General features: G+C 44.3%; 1 protein-coding gene across 1 annotated transcript in view; it reads left to right on the top strand.

The window, feature by feature from the left end:
* Nucleotides 1-17,595, top strand: part of NELFB (negative elongation factor complex member B) — a 22,771-nt gene that overhangs the window by 2,057 nt on the left and 3,119 nt on the right. Inside the window, exons 2-9 of the mRNA XM_019510467.1 lie at nt 2,208-2,371; nt 2,791-2,890; nt 3,818-4,048; nt 5,593-5,778; nt 9,446-9,558; nt 10,371-10,473; nt 12,900-12,995; nt 15,610-15,752. Of these exons, the coding sequence (XP_019366012.1) occupies nt 2,208-2,371; nt 2,791-2,890; nt 3,818-4,048; nt 5,593-5,778; nt 9,446-9,558; nt 10,371-10,473; nt 12,900-12,995; nt 15,610-15,752 (1,136 nt within the window). The remainder of the gene's footprint in view (nt 1-2,207; nt 2,372-2,790; nt 2,891-3,817; nt 4,049-5,592; nt 5,779-9,445; nt 9,559-10,370; nt 10,474-12,899; nt 12,996-15,609; nt 15,753-17,595) is intronic.

The following is a 17,595-nucleotide window of genomic DNA, read 5'->3' on the forward strand; positions in this document are numbered from 1 at the left end:
TCAAGTGACCCCAGTGAGGTGACTGTCCAGTCTCCTTTTCAAGATTTCCAGGATAGGTGACTGCACCACCTCTGGAGTGAGTTTTTCACAGTCTGGACACCCCAGCTGTGAAGGAGTTTTTCCTGGAATTGAGCCTGAAGCGGCCTTCCAGGAGTTTGTATCCATTGCTCCTGGTCTTCCCCAAAGGTGCCCTGGTGCACCGAATTCTTGATGTAGTCCCCTGATGTAGTGGTAAGCCGCTACCAAGTCCCCTCTCAGTCTTCTCTTCTGTAGGCTGAAGAGGCCCAAGTCCCTCAGCCTCTCCTCTCCTTGTATGGCTTGTCTTGCAAGTCCCTGATCATACAAGTGGCTCTTCTCTGGACCCTCTTGAATCTGATTCATACGGTTGTCCAGTGGATTTTCAAAATGTAATAGTCACATGTATTTGTTTTCCTGACATAAAGTCCTTAATTTCGTTACATCATGTGATGAAACCTCCCAGAATAGATTCAAACAGAGTTGGCAACCCTACTGCCCACCCTCCCTGCCTCTGAGGGGGCCACCACCCCTGCCTGTCTCCCCCACAGCACACACGACACCTGTGTGGCTCTGGAGAGCAGTGCTGGGAGGGCGGCAGGTGCCAGGCACCCTGCTTCTCCTGCTGGCTGGTGGGGGGCAGAAGCCTGGTGCCCAGGGCCCTATTACCCATAAGGCAAAATAGGCACGTGCCCAGGGGCACGGGCGTTCTAGTGTTACAATTTTTTATTGAGGTAAAAAAAAATAATCATCCTAATAAAATATATATCATGTATAGTATTGTACATAGGGACAGCAAAGAGTGCGTCCATTCCCATATACCGCAATACATGCTTGAAACTGTTCTATTGGACTACCCTCAGTACAGGTGAGTGCTAGATGTTGATGTATATTGGCTCGGAAAAGACAAAAGTCAGAGTAGATAGGTGGCGCTGAAGAACGTGTGCCTAGGGGCACGTGAGGTATAAATCCAGCCATGCTCGTGCCCCTGGCGCTGTAGCAGGCTAGAGGGCTCAGGCCCAGCCCAAGCTGCTCTGCAGGGGCTGAGCTTTCAGGGCAGCTTGAGCTGGGACTGGAGCTCTGCCCTTAAAATCCTACAGTGCCATATACACTGCAGTGGGGTAGTAGCTCCTCCTGTGCAAACTGCTTGGAGACAGTAACTTTGTGATTATTACTGTCTTTCCTTGATTATGGGTGTGAATGCATCAAGTACATTAAAAGGGATTACTGCTGATCTAGTTGCAATGGAACACACTGCTTGGCAAAGAGAACAGAAGTTCCTATAAATGTCATGCATTTTTAATGTTCTTCCACTATAGCTGCAAAAGGCTTGACGAATATGAACTGAAACACAAATTTTGTTGAAATATTGAAAAAATTTGGTGTGAAATAACAGCCATTTATTTTAATTGGGATGCATAGGGCATAGGTAAACATACAAGGGCTGTTCAAAAAGTATTGAGACTGGTCCTGTAGGAAACAAAATATTTTATTTACAGGGGTTTTGGCTTAATGTCCTTCAAAGTATATTCCTTCTCCAGCCACACACTTCTTGCAACGCTTCTGCCATTGTTGGAAGCCCCTCTGATAAGCAGTTTGTGGAATTGCTAAAAGCTGCTCAGCTGCATTTTGTTTTATGGTTTCCACATCACAAAATCTTCTTCCTTTCAAGGTTTTCTTTAGGTGAGGGTCACATGGGGCCATATCAGGTGAATATGGAGGCTGTGGCACTTCTGGGATACAGTGCAACTTTTTTCTCTTCCCTCACCTAAAGAAAACCTTGAAAGGAAGAAGATTTTGTGATATGAAAACCATAAAATGAAATGCAGTTGAGCAGCTTTTAGCGATTCCACAAATTGCTTATCAGAGGGGGTGCCAACAATGGCAGAAACGTTGCGAGAAGTGTGTGGCTGGAGAAGGAGCGTACTTCGAAGGACATTAAGCCAAAACCCCTGTAAATAAAATATTTTGTTTCCTAAGCATTAGTCTCGATTACTTTTTGAGCAGCCCTTGTATATAAAAGAAAGAGCTAAGGTTTTCACATTCACAAAGCATAGGCTTTAAGAACAACACCAAAAATCATGAGAGTTGGCAACATTGATAGAAGCTGTGTTACCACTCTGTTTGTCCTGCTGTAAGTAGTCTGTGTTCCTGCTACAACTCACCATCCTGCTTGGTGCTCATTTTGGCAGACAGAAAATGGAGTCCTGCTGCCATCCCTGCAGTCGGCACTGCCGTTCCTGGACTTGCACGGGACGCCGCGCCTGGAGTTCCACCAGTCTGTGTTTGATGAGCTGAGGGAGAAGCTGCTGGAGAGGGTTTCAGCCATTGCCTCGGAAGGAAAGGTTGAGGAAAGGTGTGTTGCTAATCTTACTGCTGAAGATTAAGTCACTGCATTTGCCAGAACTCCTAAATTAGCCATAGTAAATACAATTTGTAAAGGCTCCTAGGTCCCATAGGCTCCTGAGTAACTTCTTGTATGTGTGACTTAGTCTAGAGGTTCCCAACCCCTGGGCTACGGCCTGGTACCAGGCCACGAAGGGTTGGCTGCCGGACTGGAAGTCTGGAAGTGACCAGCGTATGGTGGACCAGCAGCCAACCCTTTTTTATACTGCAGTTTGGTGCGGTTCGCAATTTACCAGTCCACAGTCTAAAAAGATTGGGAACCACTGACTTAGTCATACTGAGTGGAAAATCCATGGAGCCTGAGTGCCTAAATCACTTAGGAGCTCTGAATATTTTAATCAGCAGCTTCTCATGCTTGCATTTTTCTAGATACAAGAAGCTGGAAGATCTTCTAGAGAAAAGCTTTTCCTTGGTCAAGATGCCATCCATACAGCCTGTGGTGATGTGTGTCATGAAACACCTTCCTAAGGTAAAAGGAGCATATGGCTAATTCTCCTGGTTACAGCCTCTTTCAGCCTCTGTGGTTAAACGGGCTGTATGCCACATGGAAAGTCTTTAAGTTTGTAGCTGGCTGTTAAGGAATTTGGCTTATGAGTTACTTGAGTCTGATGGAAGTTAACAGTGGCATGTATAGCAGGGGCGGGCAGTTATTTTGGGCGGAGGGCCGTTTACTGAGTTTTGGCAAGCCATCAAGGGCCACATGAGAAGCAGCCAGGGGCAGATAAATATTAATTTTCTAAATTTTTTAGTGGCCCTGCAAGCTGGATAGAATGGCTTGGTGGGCCACATCAGCCCATGGGCCGCATTTTGCCCACCCCAGATGTACAGGATAGTTCAGAAATATTTCATGTTGTCTAAAGAAGCTTTTAATTAGAAAAAGACATCTTTCTAATCTTAAAAAGTATATGAGCTATCCACCCCACAAAACAGAGCAAGATTTCTGATGAGTGAGCTTTTCTATAACTAGTTTCAATGTTCATGGCAAGTGAAAATAAGATTTTAAGTAGCCGGTCAAATTTATAAATCAGCAAGATTTCTGGGAAAAGCCACTTAAAAGGAAATAAGGCACGGTGGTATCTTGAAGGTACTTACTTCAAAACTGCTACTGTAGGCTGTTGAATTTTGAATTGGCACACTAGATAGCAGTGTTCTCCTTTTAAAGAGGAAAATACTTGCTTCAGAACTAGGAGGAAAACATAGGGCTTTTCTGGTTTCTATAGGAAGCCAAATGCCTTAAAGCGATGATGTAGAGAGGCAGGGGGAAGGAAGGACAAGTCATTTGTGTTTCCTTGGGTGGTAATTACTCTATGGAAATCATAGATGCATCCAAGATTGTGATTCACGTCTGTCCAATGGTCTACTCAATACCATTTTGACTCTGCATTGTTGTTTGTAGGTCCCTGAAAAGAAGCTGAAGTTAGTGATGGCAGATAAGGATTTGTACAAAGCCTGTGCTGTGGAGGTGAAGCGCCAGATCTGGCAGGATAACCAGGCCCTATTTGGTGATGAAGTGTCCCCATTGCTGAAGCAGTACATCTTGGAGAAAGAGAACATTCTGTTCAGTAGTGATATTTCTGTGTTGCACAACTTCTTTAGTCCATCTCCCAAAACAAGACGTCAGGGAGAGGTAGGAGCAAGGACACCTGTTACAAGGGAGTTGTGAATAGAAACCCTTCATTTCTGTTACATAATACGAACATGTTTGGTCCTTCTGTTGTCATGATCTGATACTTGAGTCTCCATTGGGCTTTACAACTGTGTTCCCAACTGCAAAAAGTTTACATGAGCATTCTGTCTACCCATTCCAGCTATAACTTACCCACCTGTCTTTACAAGTCTCATATCATCAGATTAATTTTTATTTAGTAAATACATATAGTGGCTAATACTTATTATTTTTAAAGCCCCACTGAGTTCAGTAATTGATTAATGTTTAGGTTAAACAATGTAAATGCAGTTTCTCTTAAATAGCTAGTAAAAAAAAATCATGTTCCCCCCCCCCCGAATCTGTTTATCAGTCTGGATTATAATACCAGATGTACTGTCTGTAATATCTGGGCACCTATGTTTAAATCAAGGTTTCGTTTTTCTCTATTTTTCTTTGTTTCATATTAGCAGCATACAATAAGAGTCCAACCAAAAAAAACATTTTTGTAAAAATAGGAAAGCAGCATCAGGAGTTGTGGATGATGTGATTTTTTTTTTTCTTCTTAGGCCGGACATTCAGTTAAAGGCACAGTGGGATGTGAATTGCGATCCTGACAATCACACCTCTTGCTATGCTACACGTGCATGACAGGAGGCGCAATTATGGGATCCCAACCACACCCTGTTGCTGGTGCAGGGGGAACATGATCCTGGCTCCACTTGCATCATCAAGTAGCATGCTGGGTGCCTGGTATACTCCTAGTTTGGAATACCAATCAGTTGACTGATGCTCCCAATCAAAGGAACACAGTGGAGCCCTTCAAACTCTGATGTGCTCCTGCAGCAGGGAGCACCAGTCAGCTAATCAGCACTGGCCACACATTAAATGTAAGGAGCAATGGGAGCCAACCACAAAGTTATTACGCACATTTTGTGTAATAACTGTGTGGCTTATTCTCTGTTCTGTTGTACCATTAATTGTATGAATGTTTGGCCAGTTTACTATTTTAAGATGTGATTAACTGGTTAATCTCGTCATAAGCGTAATATCTTCCAGGGGCTTTAGTATTATCATTTGCAGTTGGATTTTATGTGGAATATGCTAGTGATAGGCTAAAATGCAAAGCCCTAAGATAAAAATAGCAAGTATTTCAATTAAATGTGCTTCAGTCTTAACTTTGTGACTTATGATCTTTCCCTGATTGTGGTTATTAATGCATCATGTACATTAAAAGGGATTACCACTGATCTAGTTGCAGTGAAGCACACTGCTTGGCAAAGAGAACAGAATTTCCTATAAATGTCGTGCATTTTTAATGTTCTTCCACTATAGCTGTAAAAGACTTGAAAAATATGAGCTGAAATAGAAATTCTGTTGAAATATTGAAAAAAATTGGTGTGAAATAGCAACCATTTATTTTAATTCTGGTATTCTACAACAGTTGAAGAATTCAACCTTTCTAAAGCTATGGTAATAATATCTTGGATACAAAGTGTATGGTTTTTTTCCCCCCCCAATTTTAGGTGGTTCAGAAACTGACACAGATGATTGGGAAGAATGTGAAGCTCTATGACATGGTGTTACAGTTCCTAAGAACTTTGTTTCTTCGGACGAGGAACGTCCATTACTGCACGCTGCGGGCAGAGCTACTGATGTCATTGCATGATCTGGACATTAGTGAGATCTGCACTGTCGACCCTTGCCACAAGGTACGGTGTGCTGGGCTTGGCAAAAATATTACTTTGGAATGTTCTGTCTGAGCAGATTTCATGTATGATTGCTGCCTTTAAGATCTCCAGAGCAGAGAAGGTGTCTCCTTTGGCAGTGGGAGAAGGTCTAAGCCTCAGATTTGAAATTCTCTTATTCCTTGGACACTCTGGTACAAAACACATCTGTGTTAATTAAGTCCCCACTAAGTCTTTCACTGTAGATAAATTGTTCGTCATGTAGTTTATGGTACTTAATATGAAAAAAAATCAGTATCCCATTGAAACAATATCACAGAAAGTTACAGTTGGAAGGGACCTCAAGAGGTCATCCAGTCCCACCCCCTGCTCAAAGCAGGATCATTCCCAACTAGATCATTCCAGCCAGGGCTTTGTTTAGCTGGGTCTTGAAAACCTCCAAAGATGGAGATCTCACCACCTCTCTGGGTAAACTGTTCCAGTGTTTTACTACCCTCCTAGTGAGAAAATTCTTCCTAATATCTAACCTAAACTTCCCTTGCTGCAACTTGAGACCATTGCTCCTTGTTCTGTCGTCTGCCACCACTGAGGACAGTCTAGCTCTATCTTCTTTTGAACCCCACTTCAGATAGTTGAAAACTGCTATTAAATCCCCTTTCAGTCTCATCTTCAATAAACCCAGTTCCCCCAGGCTTTCCTCATAAGTCATGTCCCGCCTCCTCCTACCTTTTTTGTTGCCCTCTGCTAGACTCTCCAATACCTTCACATCCTTTCTGTAGTGAGGGGCCCAAAACTGAACACAGTACTCCAGATGTGGGCTCAGCAGTGCAGAGTAGAGGGGAATAATCACTTCCCCTTACTTACTGGCAACATGCCTACTAATGCAGCCCAGTATGCTGTTAGCTTCCTTGGCAACAAGAGCAAACTGCTGGTTCATGTTCAGCTTCTTTGTCCAAAGTAACTCCCAGGTCCTCTTCTGCAGAGCTGCTGCCCAATCAGTCAGCCTGCAGCCTGTACTGATGTATGGGATTGTTCCATCCAAAGTGCAGGACTTTGCACTTATCCTTGTTGAACCTCATGAGATTCCTTTTGGCCCAATCCTCCGGTATGTCTAGGTCACTCTGAATTCTAGCCCTACTCTTCAATGCCTACTACTCCCCCCAGCTTGGTGTTGTCTGCAAACTTGCTGAGGGTGCATTCAATGTCATCTTCCAGGTTGTTGTCAAAGACATTGAACAAAAGCAGCTGCAGGACTGACCCCTGGGGCACTCTATTTGATACCAGCTGCCAACTAGACATCAAGCCATTGATTACTACCCTCTGAACCTGATGCTTCAGCCAGTTTTCTCTCCACCTTACAGTTCATTCATCCAGCCCATACTTCCTTAACATGCCTGCAAGAATGTTGTGGGAGACCGTAGCAAAAGCCTTGCTAAAATCAAGGTACACCACATCTACTGGTCTCCCCGCATCCACAGATCCAGTCACCCTATTATAGAAAGCAATCAACTTGGGTCAGGCATGACTTTACCTTGGTGTGAATCCATATGGATTGTTCCTAATTGCCGCCTTCTCCAAGTGCTTCACAATGGATTCCTTGAGGATCTGCTCCATGATTTTTCCAGGAACTGAGGTGAGGCTGACTGGTCTGTACTCTGGATCCTCCTTTTCCCCTTTCTTAAAACTGGGCACTGTGTTTGCTGTTTTCCAGTCATCCAGGACCTCTCATGATTGCCATAAGTTTTCAAAGATGATGGCCCATGACTCTGCAATCCCATCAGCCAAGTCCCTCAGCACCCTCAGGTGCATCCCATCTGGCCCCATGGACTTGTTCATGTCTAGCTTTTCTAAGTAGTCCCTAAGGTGTTCTTTCACCACTGGTGCTCATCTCCTCCCCTAACTGTGCTGCCTGGTGCAGTAGTCTGGGAGCCAACCTTGCCTGTGAAGACAGCAGCAAAAAAGGCACTGAACACTTCAGCGTTTTCTGCATAGTCTGTCACAAGGTCACCCCCCCATTCAGTAAGCGATCCACACTTTCCCTGATCCCCCTCTTGCTACTGACATACTTGGAGAAAACCTTCGTGTTACCCTTCACATCCCTTGCTAGCTGCAAGTCCAATTGTGCTTTGGCTTTCGTGACTTCATCCCTGTGTGCCTGTGCAATGCTCATATTCTTCCCTAGTTATTTGTCCAAGTTTCCACTTATAAGCTTCCTTTTTGTGCTTTAGTTTACTGAAGAGTTCCCTGCTAAGCTGAGCTGGTCTTCTGCCATACTTGCTAGTCTTCCTGCGCATGGAGATAGTTTGTTCCTGCACTTTCAGTAAGGCTTCTTTAAAATACAGCCAGCTCTCCTGGACTCTTCTCCCCTTCAGATTGGCTTCCCAGGGGATTCTGCCCATGAGTTCCCTGAGCAAGTCAAAGTCTGCTTTTCTGAAGTCCAAGAGCCTTAGTCTATTGGTTTCCATGCTTCCTTCCCTCAGGATCCTGAACTCTATCATCTTGTGGTCACTTCTGCCCAAGTTGCCACCCATTACTACATTCCCCACCAGTTCATCTCTGTTTGTGAGCAGCAGGTCAAGAAGAACGTGGCCCCTAACTGACTGCTACAGCACTTGCACCAGGAAGTGGTCCCCAGTACTCTCCAAAAACTTTAACTGGATTGCCTATGCATTGTTGTATTGCCCTCCCAGCAGATGTCAGGGTGATTTGAAGTACCCCATGAGAACCAGGGCCTCTGGTTGGGAAGCTTCTGCTAGCTGTTTAAAGAAAGCCTCATCCACTACTTCATCTTGGTTTGGTAGTCTATAGCACACGCCCACCAGAACATCACCCTTGTTGCTCTCCCCTCTGACCCTAACCCAGAGACGTTCAACAGGCCTATCTCCAGTTTCATTCTGGAGCTCTGAGCTATCATACAGCTCTTTTACATAAAGTGAAACTCCTCCTCATCTTCTCCACGGCCTGTCCTTCCTGAACAGTTTGTACTCATCCATGATGGTGCTTCAGTCCTGTGAGTTATCCCACCACATCTCTGTTATTCCAATCACATCATAGTTCCTGGACTGTTCAAAGACTTCCAGTTCTTCCTGCTGGTTTCCCAGGCTCCGTGCATTCATGTACAGGCACCTGAGGTAACTAGTCGATTGCCCTGATTTCTCAGGAAGTATGAGAATACCTCCCCTGTTGCCCCCTCCTGCTTGCTCTTCCTCCAGGTCTCCCACTTCCTCACTTACCTCAGCTCAGGGCTTTGGTCTTCATTCCCTGGCAAACCTAATTTTAAAGCCCTCCTCACTAGGTTAGAGAGCCTGTCTGTGAAGATGCTCTTCCCTCTCTTCATTAGGTGGATTCCATTTCTTCCCAGAGTCCTTCTAAAGGATGTGTAAGTGCCTAACTCCATTTCTCTGAAACATCCCACTGTGGCCAGGTGTCTTATTTTTAGGTATTGCAATATCTAAATTGGAGGTGCCTAAGGTGTCTTTCTGGATTTCATTCTAAGGCTATGATTTTTGAAAACTATGCGAGTTGCATGTAATGGTAAAGCCTGTACAACCTCTGGGGTGGGAAAGGCTTCTGCAGTTCTATTTAATTAAATAGTGAACCACCAATATTACAGCAAAATCCTTCAATGACTCGTATTCTAATGCTAGTGTAGAAGCCATGGGCATGTTAAGCAAGTTTCCTATGTTTGCAGTTCACCTGGTGCCTAGATGCCTGTATTCGGGAGAAGTTTGTGGACAACAAGAGAGCTCGGGAATTGCAAGGTTTTCTGGATGGGGTGAAAAAAGGACAAGAACAAGTATTGGGGTGAGTAAGTTGTTTCACTTAAGAATTGTTAATGATACTTTCAGTAGCCACAGTGGCTGAGAATTAAATCAGGACTATATGGAGGAATTTCTAATGCATTCACAGGATGGTGGGTTTACTCGTTATCCAGCTTCCAAGGTTTAATTCTGGCCACTGCCCCTTAATTTATAAATCAAAAGGATATTTGTCAGGTACAACTTGGTTCATTAACTAAATACAGTAAAAGCTCTCTTATCCAGCATCCCCTGGGAAATGGGGGACACCTGTTAATCAAATGTGCACGGTCTGGTGCACTACCCAGTGTCAGTGTGCCAGGGGACAGGGAATGGGGCCCCGTGCAGGCTGCTTTGTCCTGGGCCGTGGGCCAAAGAAGTGACAAAGAAAAACTTGGCTCATGGTGGCGAAACTAGAAGTCCCCCGGAAGTGGTACTTCCGGTTTTGCTTTTGCCCCGTTCCTCGGATGCCAGTTAGTAGAGTTTTCTGGCTAATAAAGTGCCGGTTAACACGGCTTTGCTGTACCTAAAAGTGGCCAAAGGTAGAAATACAAATTAATAGAACAGGTGAAATTATATCATAATAATTTTTATTCCCTGTCTTCCTCCCCCCACTGAATCTTTTATCGCAGAGTATCCTTTTTTAGATGCCTTGAAGCTGTATATAGTGTCTCTCACATCTGACAGATTGTGCAACTAAGCAAGAGACATGATCAAAGGTCTTGTGTAAACAAATTTATTCTTGGGTAGCATTAATCCTATGGCTGAATGTGAAATCGGGTTATGGTCTTCATAATTTGTGACTTTGTTTCCTTCTAGGGATTTATCCATGATCTTGTGTGATCCCTTTGCCATTAACACCTTGGCTCTGAGTACTATAAGAAACCTACAGGAGCTAGTTGGGCAAGACACCTTACCCAGGGTAAGTCTGAGAGACCTATGCACAGGTCACCCTTAAGCCCTGATCACAATTCAGTTGCAGGGTGGGATCTCCCCAAGTTGACTGTCCATTTTCACCTTGCTCACTATGAACTAGATGCATAGTAAGCCCTTACAATTATGAATGGTTGCAGGTAACTGCTTTCTGCCTGCTTAAATCCTCCTTAGAATTGCAGAATCCTTTATTACGTATCTAAAATTAATATGGGGCTTGTTTTACACTGTACTAAGCTGTAGGTGATATACTAAAGTCCAAGTCCTACTGAGTGGTATAACTGAAGAGAGTTATCTTTACTGTACACATAATTTTAAGCGGCACTTAGACATTATGGTGATGGGAGCCATACCAAGGATCTAGGTAGACAGCCACTAGGGATGTGCAAAATGAGCCCTGTTAGATTCAGATCCCGATTCGGCCCAAATCGGGGACAGCGATTTGATCTGTTGATTTGGATCACTGTCCCCAATTTGATTTGCCCAAATTCAAATTGTCCCAGCCGCCTGCAGAGGGTTCGGGATTGAGAGTACGGTCGGGGGTAGAAAGGTAATAAAGGTTTATTGACTTAACAAAACCAAAACTACGCATAATATACTAAGACACGTAATGACAAACGATAATAATTTGCGTCTGCAGCTTATCGGCAGTCCCCTCTGATGTCTGATGTACAAGTTTCTCTTTCCACAAAGCTCAGTGAAGTCAGGCGTCCCTGCTCAGCTCTGTCCAAGAGGTACCGGAAAGGACCCTGGTATTCAGTCCTTGGGCTCCTCGAGACTCACGGGCCCACTGATCCAGGTCAACAGCTAATTAGTAGTTCCTTTCGCAGAGCTGTATCTTCCTTCTAAATGATTTCCGGATGTGCCAGCCAATTTATAACTTCTGAGCTATGCTGATAACTTACAGCCATTCAGATTCTTTTTACTTCAGCTGTCCTTAAGCTGACCAATAGCAGTACAAGCCTTGCATTCTTTTCATAAGGTTAATTTTAACTGTGCCACAGGGCTTTACTACTTCAAGGCTTTGTTAAATTTACTAGGCCTTACTTTATACAAGGCTTTACTACATCTTAGACTTTAATTAGGCTCTTAACAACAGCATATAGCTTAATATCTGAACAAATGATGGAAAAACACTTGGTCTAATCTTCATAGAGCCTTCAGCAAGCACCTTTATCACACAGACATAATTTTCAGCTGTCACACTCCACCCCTGCAGGGACAGTGATTCGATCCGTTGATTCAGATCACTCTCCCCAGTTCGATTTGGCCGAATCCGAATCTGCCGATTCACCAAATCAGCATTGAATCAGCGATTCAGACACAGGCACACTTTAAAAGTTTTTTCTACATACCTTGAGGTAGCAGCGTGGCTCGTGATCACTGCGGTGCTGGGGTGGATGAAGCGTCCCACAGCAGTGCGTGTGGCTCTCCAGCATGCTCGGCAGCAACCCCGGAAGCGGACCAGAAGTACTTCTGGTCCTTTGCCAGGGAGCGCACGGGGAGTCCCCCCGTGCCCCCTGGCCTGGCAATCAGCTGCAGCAGTACTCCAGGTGGTCCCCAGACCCAGGAGGCACCAATCTCCAAGCCAAGGGGTGCAGGGGGCCCCCAGCACACTCCCCAGTGGACCCAGAAGTGCTTCTGGTCCACTTCTGGGTCTGCTGTCAAGCATGTTGGCGAGCCCCCTATGCTTCTGTGGGACGCTCCATATGCCCCAGCACCATAGCGATCACGAGCCCCTTCTACCTAGAGGTATGTAGAAAAAACATTTATAGCTGTCTCATGTCCGAACAGCCAGATCTGTCCAAATTGATTTGGAGGGTTCCAGATAGATTTGGAGAGATTAAAGGATCCTCTGATTTGATTTGCATTCAGAGATTCGGCCACCAAATCGGGCCAAATCTCCACTGAATCAAATCAGGGACTGAAACTTCGCACAGCCCTAATAGCCACTCTAGGGATGAAACGGAGGAAATGTTCCTACATTTCACTGTCAGATTAAACAAGTTTTACATCATGTTGTAAGCACGCAAATCACTTGGGAATTCAATGTACTAATGTAAATACAACTCTTACTGTTTGTGTACCATCTTTTCTGGATTTTTACATATGCCAGCGCAGATCATTTTATTTTACTGGATAATCAGTGTGTCAGATAAATGGTGTTTGTGTTTCTGGGGGCGGTTTAAGTATAAAGCCAATCCTGTGATAGATTTTATATATGTTATGCTGAGGTGTGTTCTGTAGTGCAGGCAACTGTTGGAGTCCCTCTTCAGCTTAATAAACAAATAAACAGTTTCCTTTAGCAATCTTTGTGATCTGACATCTCTGATAATTCTGCTCAATCCAAGCAAGATTCAACATGTAAAGAAACCAAGAGAAAGAAAATAGTTTTTATTGTACTTGAATTTCTAGGAAAGCCCAGACTTGCTGCTGCTGCTGAGGATGCTGTCTCTGGGACAAGGAGCTTGGGATATGATCGATAGTCAAGTCTTCAGAGAGCCTAAAATGGTGAGCTTTTCTTGGAAATCTGGAATAGCACTTGACCCTGCTGGTTAAAACAACATCAGTGTCAGCTTCTCCAGGTGCCTCTACTATAAGCATTTGCCAAATTTGTAAGGGTTGTTTGCCTGCACAAACAGGGTGACACTCTACATGAGCGCTCTGTAAACTTTGCCTGGCTTCTTTTGTTCTCCTTGAACATCTATCCCATAATGCACTTAGAGCCAAGTTTTATTTCTGATCAAACTAGCCCCAGTTGTTCAAAAGGCATGGCAGTTTTCACCCAAGTGACAAGACAGTAAAGCATAATTGTGTAAAAAATTGTACTTCTAGGGTTGGCCCCAAATCTAGCAACTCACTGACTTGTCATTCAGGGTGAAACACTTGTGCCTTCCAAGTCTTTGTGGTAGGCATGTAATGAAGGTATTTCAGTCAGCCTCTAGAAAAGAGTATTTTGGATTGCTCAGAGGACTTTCCCTGTACTTTCCCTTTGGCTAGCACCTAAGGTGGTCTTCGCCAGCTTGAGAGAGGTTATGGAAAGAATGTGATCACAATCATGGGCAGTAAGTGTTGGCTTAAAAAGAACCCTCCAAAAATTATTTTTTATCTTCTGTTCTTCTGTGCTACAAAGCAGCCAGATATCTCCCCAGGGAGGTTCCTTGAAGCCCTGGATATCTAAAATTCTGGCTGACCACATGTTTATTCTATGATTCACATATTTTATTCGGTTTTGTGAATTACTGTTCAGCTGTGGTGATGAGCTGCCCCCTCCTGCAGCTCAGGCTGGCCCGAGCACTGTGGGCCCTGGGGGGGTCTGCCCTGAGCACGGAGCCCAGGCCTTATCCCTGGGTGGGCATGCATAGCCCGATTTCTCACCCCAGCCCCACTGTCCTGGGTCCCCACGTGCCTGTGTGGGCTGGAGGGGAAGAATTGGTGGCGCCGTCTGGCAGGGGGGACCCAGGGCAGCAGCCAGGGGGCCTCAGGTGCAGCTCCCGCCCACCCACTCCAGCCCCAGTGGGCCCTGCAGCCACGGGCAGAGTGCAGGGTGGAGCCAGGAGCAGCAGAAGCCGAGACTCCGCCTCAGCCCATGCAGAGAGCAGGGCCCAGGGCTGTAGCACGTGGGGCGGCACCAAACACATCTAAGCATGGCAGAGGCAGGCACTGCCACCATGCACTGCGCCCCCAACCAGGCTCCTGCCTCAGTTTCACCCTGCACAGAGTTCAGGCGATGAAACATGCCCAGCCCCGCTCCCTCCCTCACCACAGGGGCCTACAGGAGAGGGGATACGGCAGGGCAGGGGGGCCTGCAGCCACTCCAGAATTCACTGTAGCCCCACCCCAAACCCTCTCCCAGCATTGCCGCTGCCACCACGCAACCCAAGCACAGCGTGACCCAGGCCCTGCCAGGAAAAGCCCAGCACCCCAGCCTGCAGCAACAACCCGCTCGCCCCCATGTGCAGATGTGGGGGCACACCCCGCCCCATGCCCTTCCTGGGTGCATGCAGCGGTGGGAGCCGACCCCCTCCTCATGCTCCCCAGACGAGCCACTTGCAGATCCGTCCTGCACCCCGCCCTGCTGAGCAGCACCTGTCTCTGCCCCACTCCCCCACCGAGGGGCCTTGATCTGCCCGCCCCCCCCACCTCTTAAAAATAAAAATATAAAGGGGTACATGAGGTGAAACTTTGAGACAGAAGGGGTTAAAAAAGGTTGAAAACCCCTGCCATAGTCTATTTTGAAAGGTCCTCAATCTGTTGGACCCATGCAAGGATTTCATTCAAGAGGATTTTCCACAAGTTGCTCCATTTTTAAATGAACTTTGTGGCCTCTTGAACTTCTGCTTCCCATTATTTTCATTTTGCAGCAAAACAAGTAGCTTTCAGCTGCTGGAAAAAGGTCACTGCATATTTGCTTAGACACACTACTAACTGTGCAGTGATCAACGTTTAGGGGAATTAAAAATGATTAGTGCATATTATCAAATTACTCTGTCCTTACAAAGACCCTTTGCGTCCAGTATTTGCATTCGTATAGAGACAAATGTGGTGGAGAAGATATGAATGTCATGAAGTAGTACTATCAAAGCAAAAAATCATAGTCTTTTCTAGCCCTATTTTCCTAAAATCTGAAGGGAGGTCACATAGTTCAGCCCTTTGCTCAAGGTAGGAACATGCCTAGCTAAACCATTCCAAACAAATGCTTCTCTGACCTATATTGAAATCTTCCAGTGACTGACTGCACAAATTCTCTAGCTTACATGTTCCAGTACTTAACCAGCCTCATAGTGATAATACATCCTTGGTTAGCTCCCACCAAAAATTTATTCAGATAACTGAATTTGTTCTGCTGAGTAAAACCCTGTGGTATTTTTGGAGGAATTATGCATGCTAACACCGTATATATGTTATATATGAAAAGAGAGGTACCTGATGATTTGAGCAGGCACTGAATATGTTTTTGTGATCACAGGGAAATCATGCACCTTATTCTCTGGGAAAAAGTGTGGGTGTATCACTTGCTTACCCTTGTTAAACCATTTGGAGTTCCTTGGATGAAATGAATTATGTAAGTGCTGTGTGTTCTTATATTGCACTGGCTTTTTTTCCCCTTCTCTGTCTCTTTAAGGAACCTGAACTGATCACCAGATTCTTGCCAATGCTGATGTCCTTTGTGGTGGAAGATCACACGTTCACTGTAGATCAGAAACTGCCATCAGAAGAGAAGGGACCAATACCCTACCCCAGCACTATTCCTGAAGCTTTCACCAAGTATGTCAACTACTTTACTTATTAATATATGTGTTAGATGCTTTATCAAGGCAAAATGCTATGTAGCCATGCTGGTACCATTATGTACAACCTGAAAAAATCAAGTGAAGGAATTTTCAAAGTGTTTAAACTTTAACTTGGGGCTGAAATTCCATTGACAAGGATTTGGGAAGATTAATTAGTAGAGTAAATTGCTATTCTCCACAAGAGAAATGCTCACATATTATACTTTTTGATGGAGACATGTGGCACATCAGTATCATCTGCCTTTCCACAATTTTAAGCGTGGAGCAGAGACAATATATAGTCCTGCCCTGGTGTAAATAACTCTATTCTGGAGAAAAGTTACTCCTCAAAATCAGGTGTACCTTCAGACTCTGGTGTAGTTTACACTTAGTGTGGGTATGCATCCTTACTTCTACCTAATTTCCTATCCAGTTTCCCTTGAGCAAATAGCTATTTCTGCTTCCTCTGCCACGTTGTGGGGAGGTGCCTTAGTAGCACCTACTGCAGTAAGAGAGCTAGTCTTTGGTCTGCTCTGGACACCACTCTAATTTACATCAGCGTATAAACTGATTTAAGTTACCCTGGTGAAAATGTGTCATATGTCCATACCCATATTTTTAAGCTGTTTGTTACTTGCTTACATTTCTTAAGCCCTTGTAATACCAGTAGAGACATAGATTATGCTGTGACTTCTGTAGACCATGAAAAATTTCCAAACTCTATACTCAGTGACATGTTAATATTATATTAGTATTTAATGGGGCTGCTATACATCAGACAGAAATGGCCTTCATGCCTGTGACACAGAATATAGGTTAGGTTACTGGATTTAGGATTACATTTTAGTTAAAGGGGATTTTAGATTACAAAGATACCAGTAAAACTGCTTGCATAGAATTTAAGCAGTGTCCAGAAAAAGGTGTGAGAGGCAGTGTTTCTTTATCACTAATGGCAGGGCTGTCCAATTTGGAGGCCTCTGATTAAAGAGCTCAAATACGGCCTTTTTTCATAAGGGCCAAAATTGAAAGGCAGTTGAATAGGTAAGGGAACAAAACTCTTAAGGACCTCAATCAGCAAGGTAATTTGTAATTGATGAGAATCGGTTTGAACTTAAGTGACAAGTGTATTGAATAGCAGTTATGTCTTACTGCCTTTGTCTTCTATTATCTAATAATGGACCTTCTCAATGACAGCCCACTGTAGGCGAGAACCTAAAAAAATGTGGAGATTGCACTCTATATTACAAAAATGAATTCATTTTGAGCTCTTGCCACTGAAGCTGGTCGGTTTGTTCCTCTAGGATATAGAGACCTGGGAACAGAAGTAGCACAAGAGGTTTGGTATTATAATTTAAACCTTTTTTTACCCAGTGGAAAAATAAAGATTTAAATAATTTCTGATTCTCATAATGGGTAGAATAAGAAATATTTTTGCCTAACAAACTACATTGCTGCTTGACAGTAACACAATTGGAGAAAGGCAAGTGACTGAACAGCACTATATTTTTTTTTAATCTTGGGAACCCCAAATTGCCTTTATCTTCCTCTTAAGAAAATGGAGCCTCTGCCATCATCTTACAAGATCCTCAGCATTTCCTGTATTTGAAAACATTGCAGCAGCCCATGTGAAGCAGTAATTTTTATTCTTGATGTAGGCCTAGTTTGGAAAAGGATGGAGTATTTTGTTGATGCTTTTTACTATATTCGTTCAGTCTTTGCAAAGAGAATAAAGGTTTCCTACCTTTTTTAAAAAAAGCAAGAGAGATGCTTGTGCAACTTTGAAAGCAGAATGCAGTGTACTTTTCATGGTACTGTTTAATTGAGGTGCATTTTGCCTG

Source organism: Gavialis gangeticus, unplaced genomic scaffold (genome assembly GCF_001723915.1).
Source record: "Gavialis gangeticus isolate Ggan-Ray unplaced genomic scaffold, GavGan_comp1, whole genome shotgun sequence".
Lineage (NCBI taxonomy): Eukaryota > Metazoa > Chordata > Crocodylia > Gavialidae > Gavialis > Gavialis gangeticus.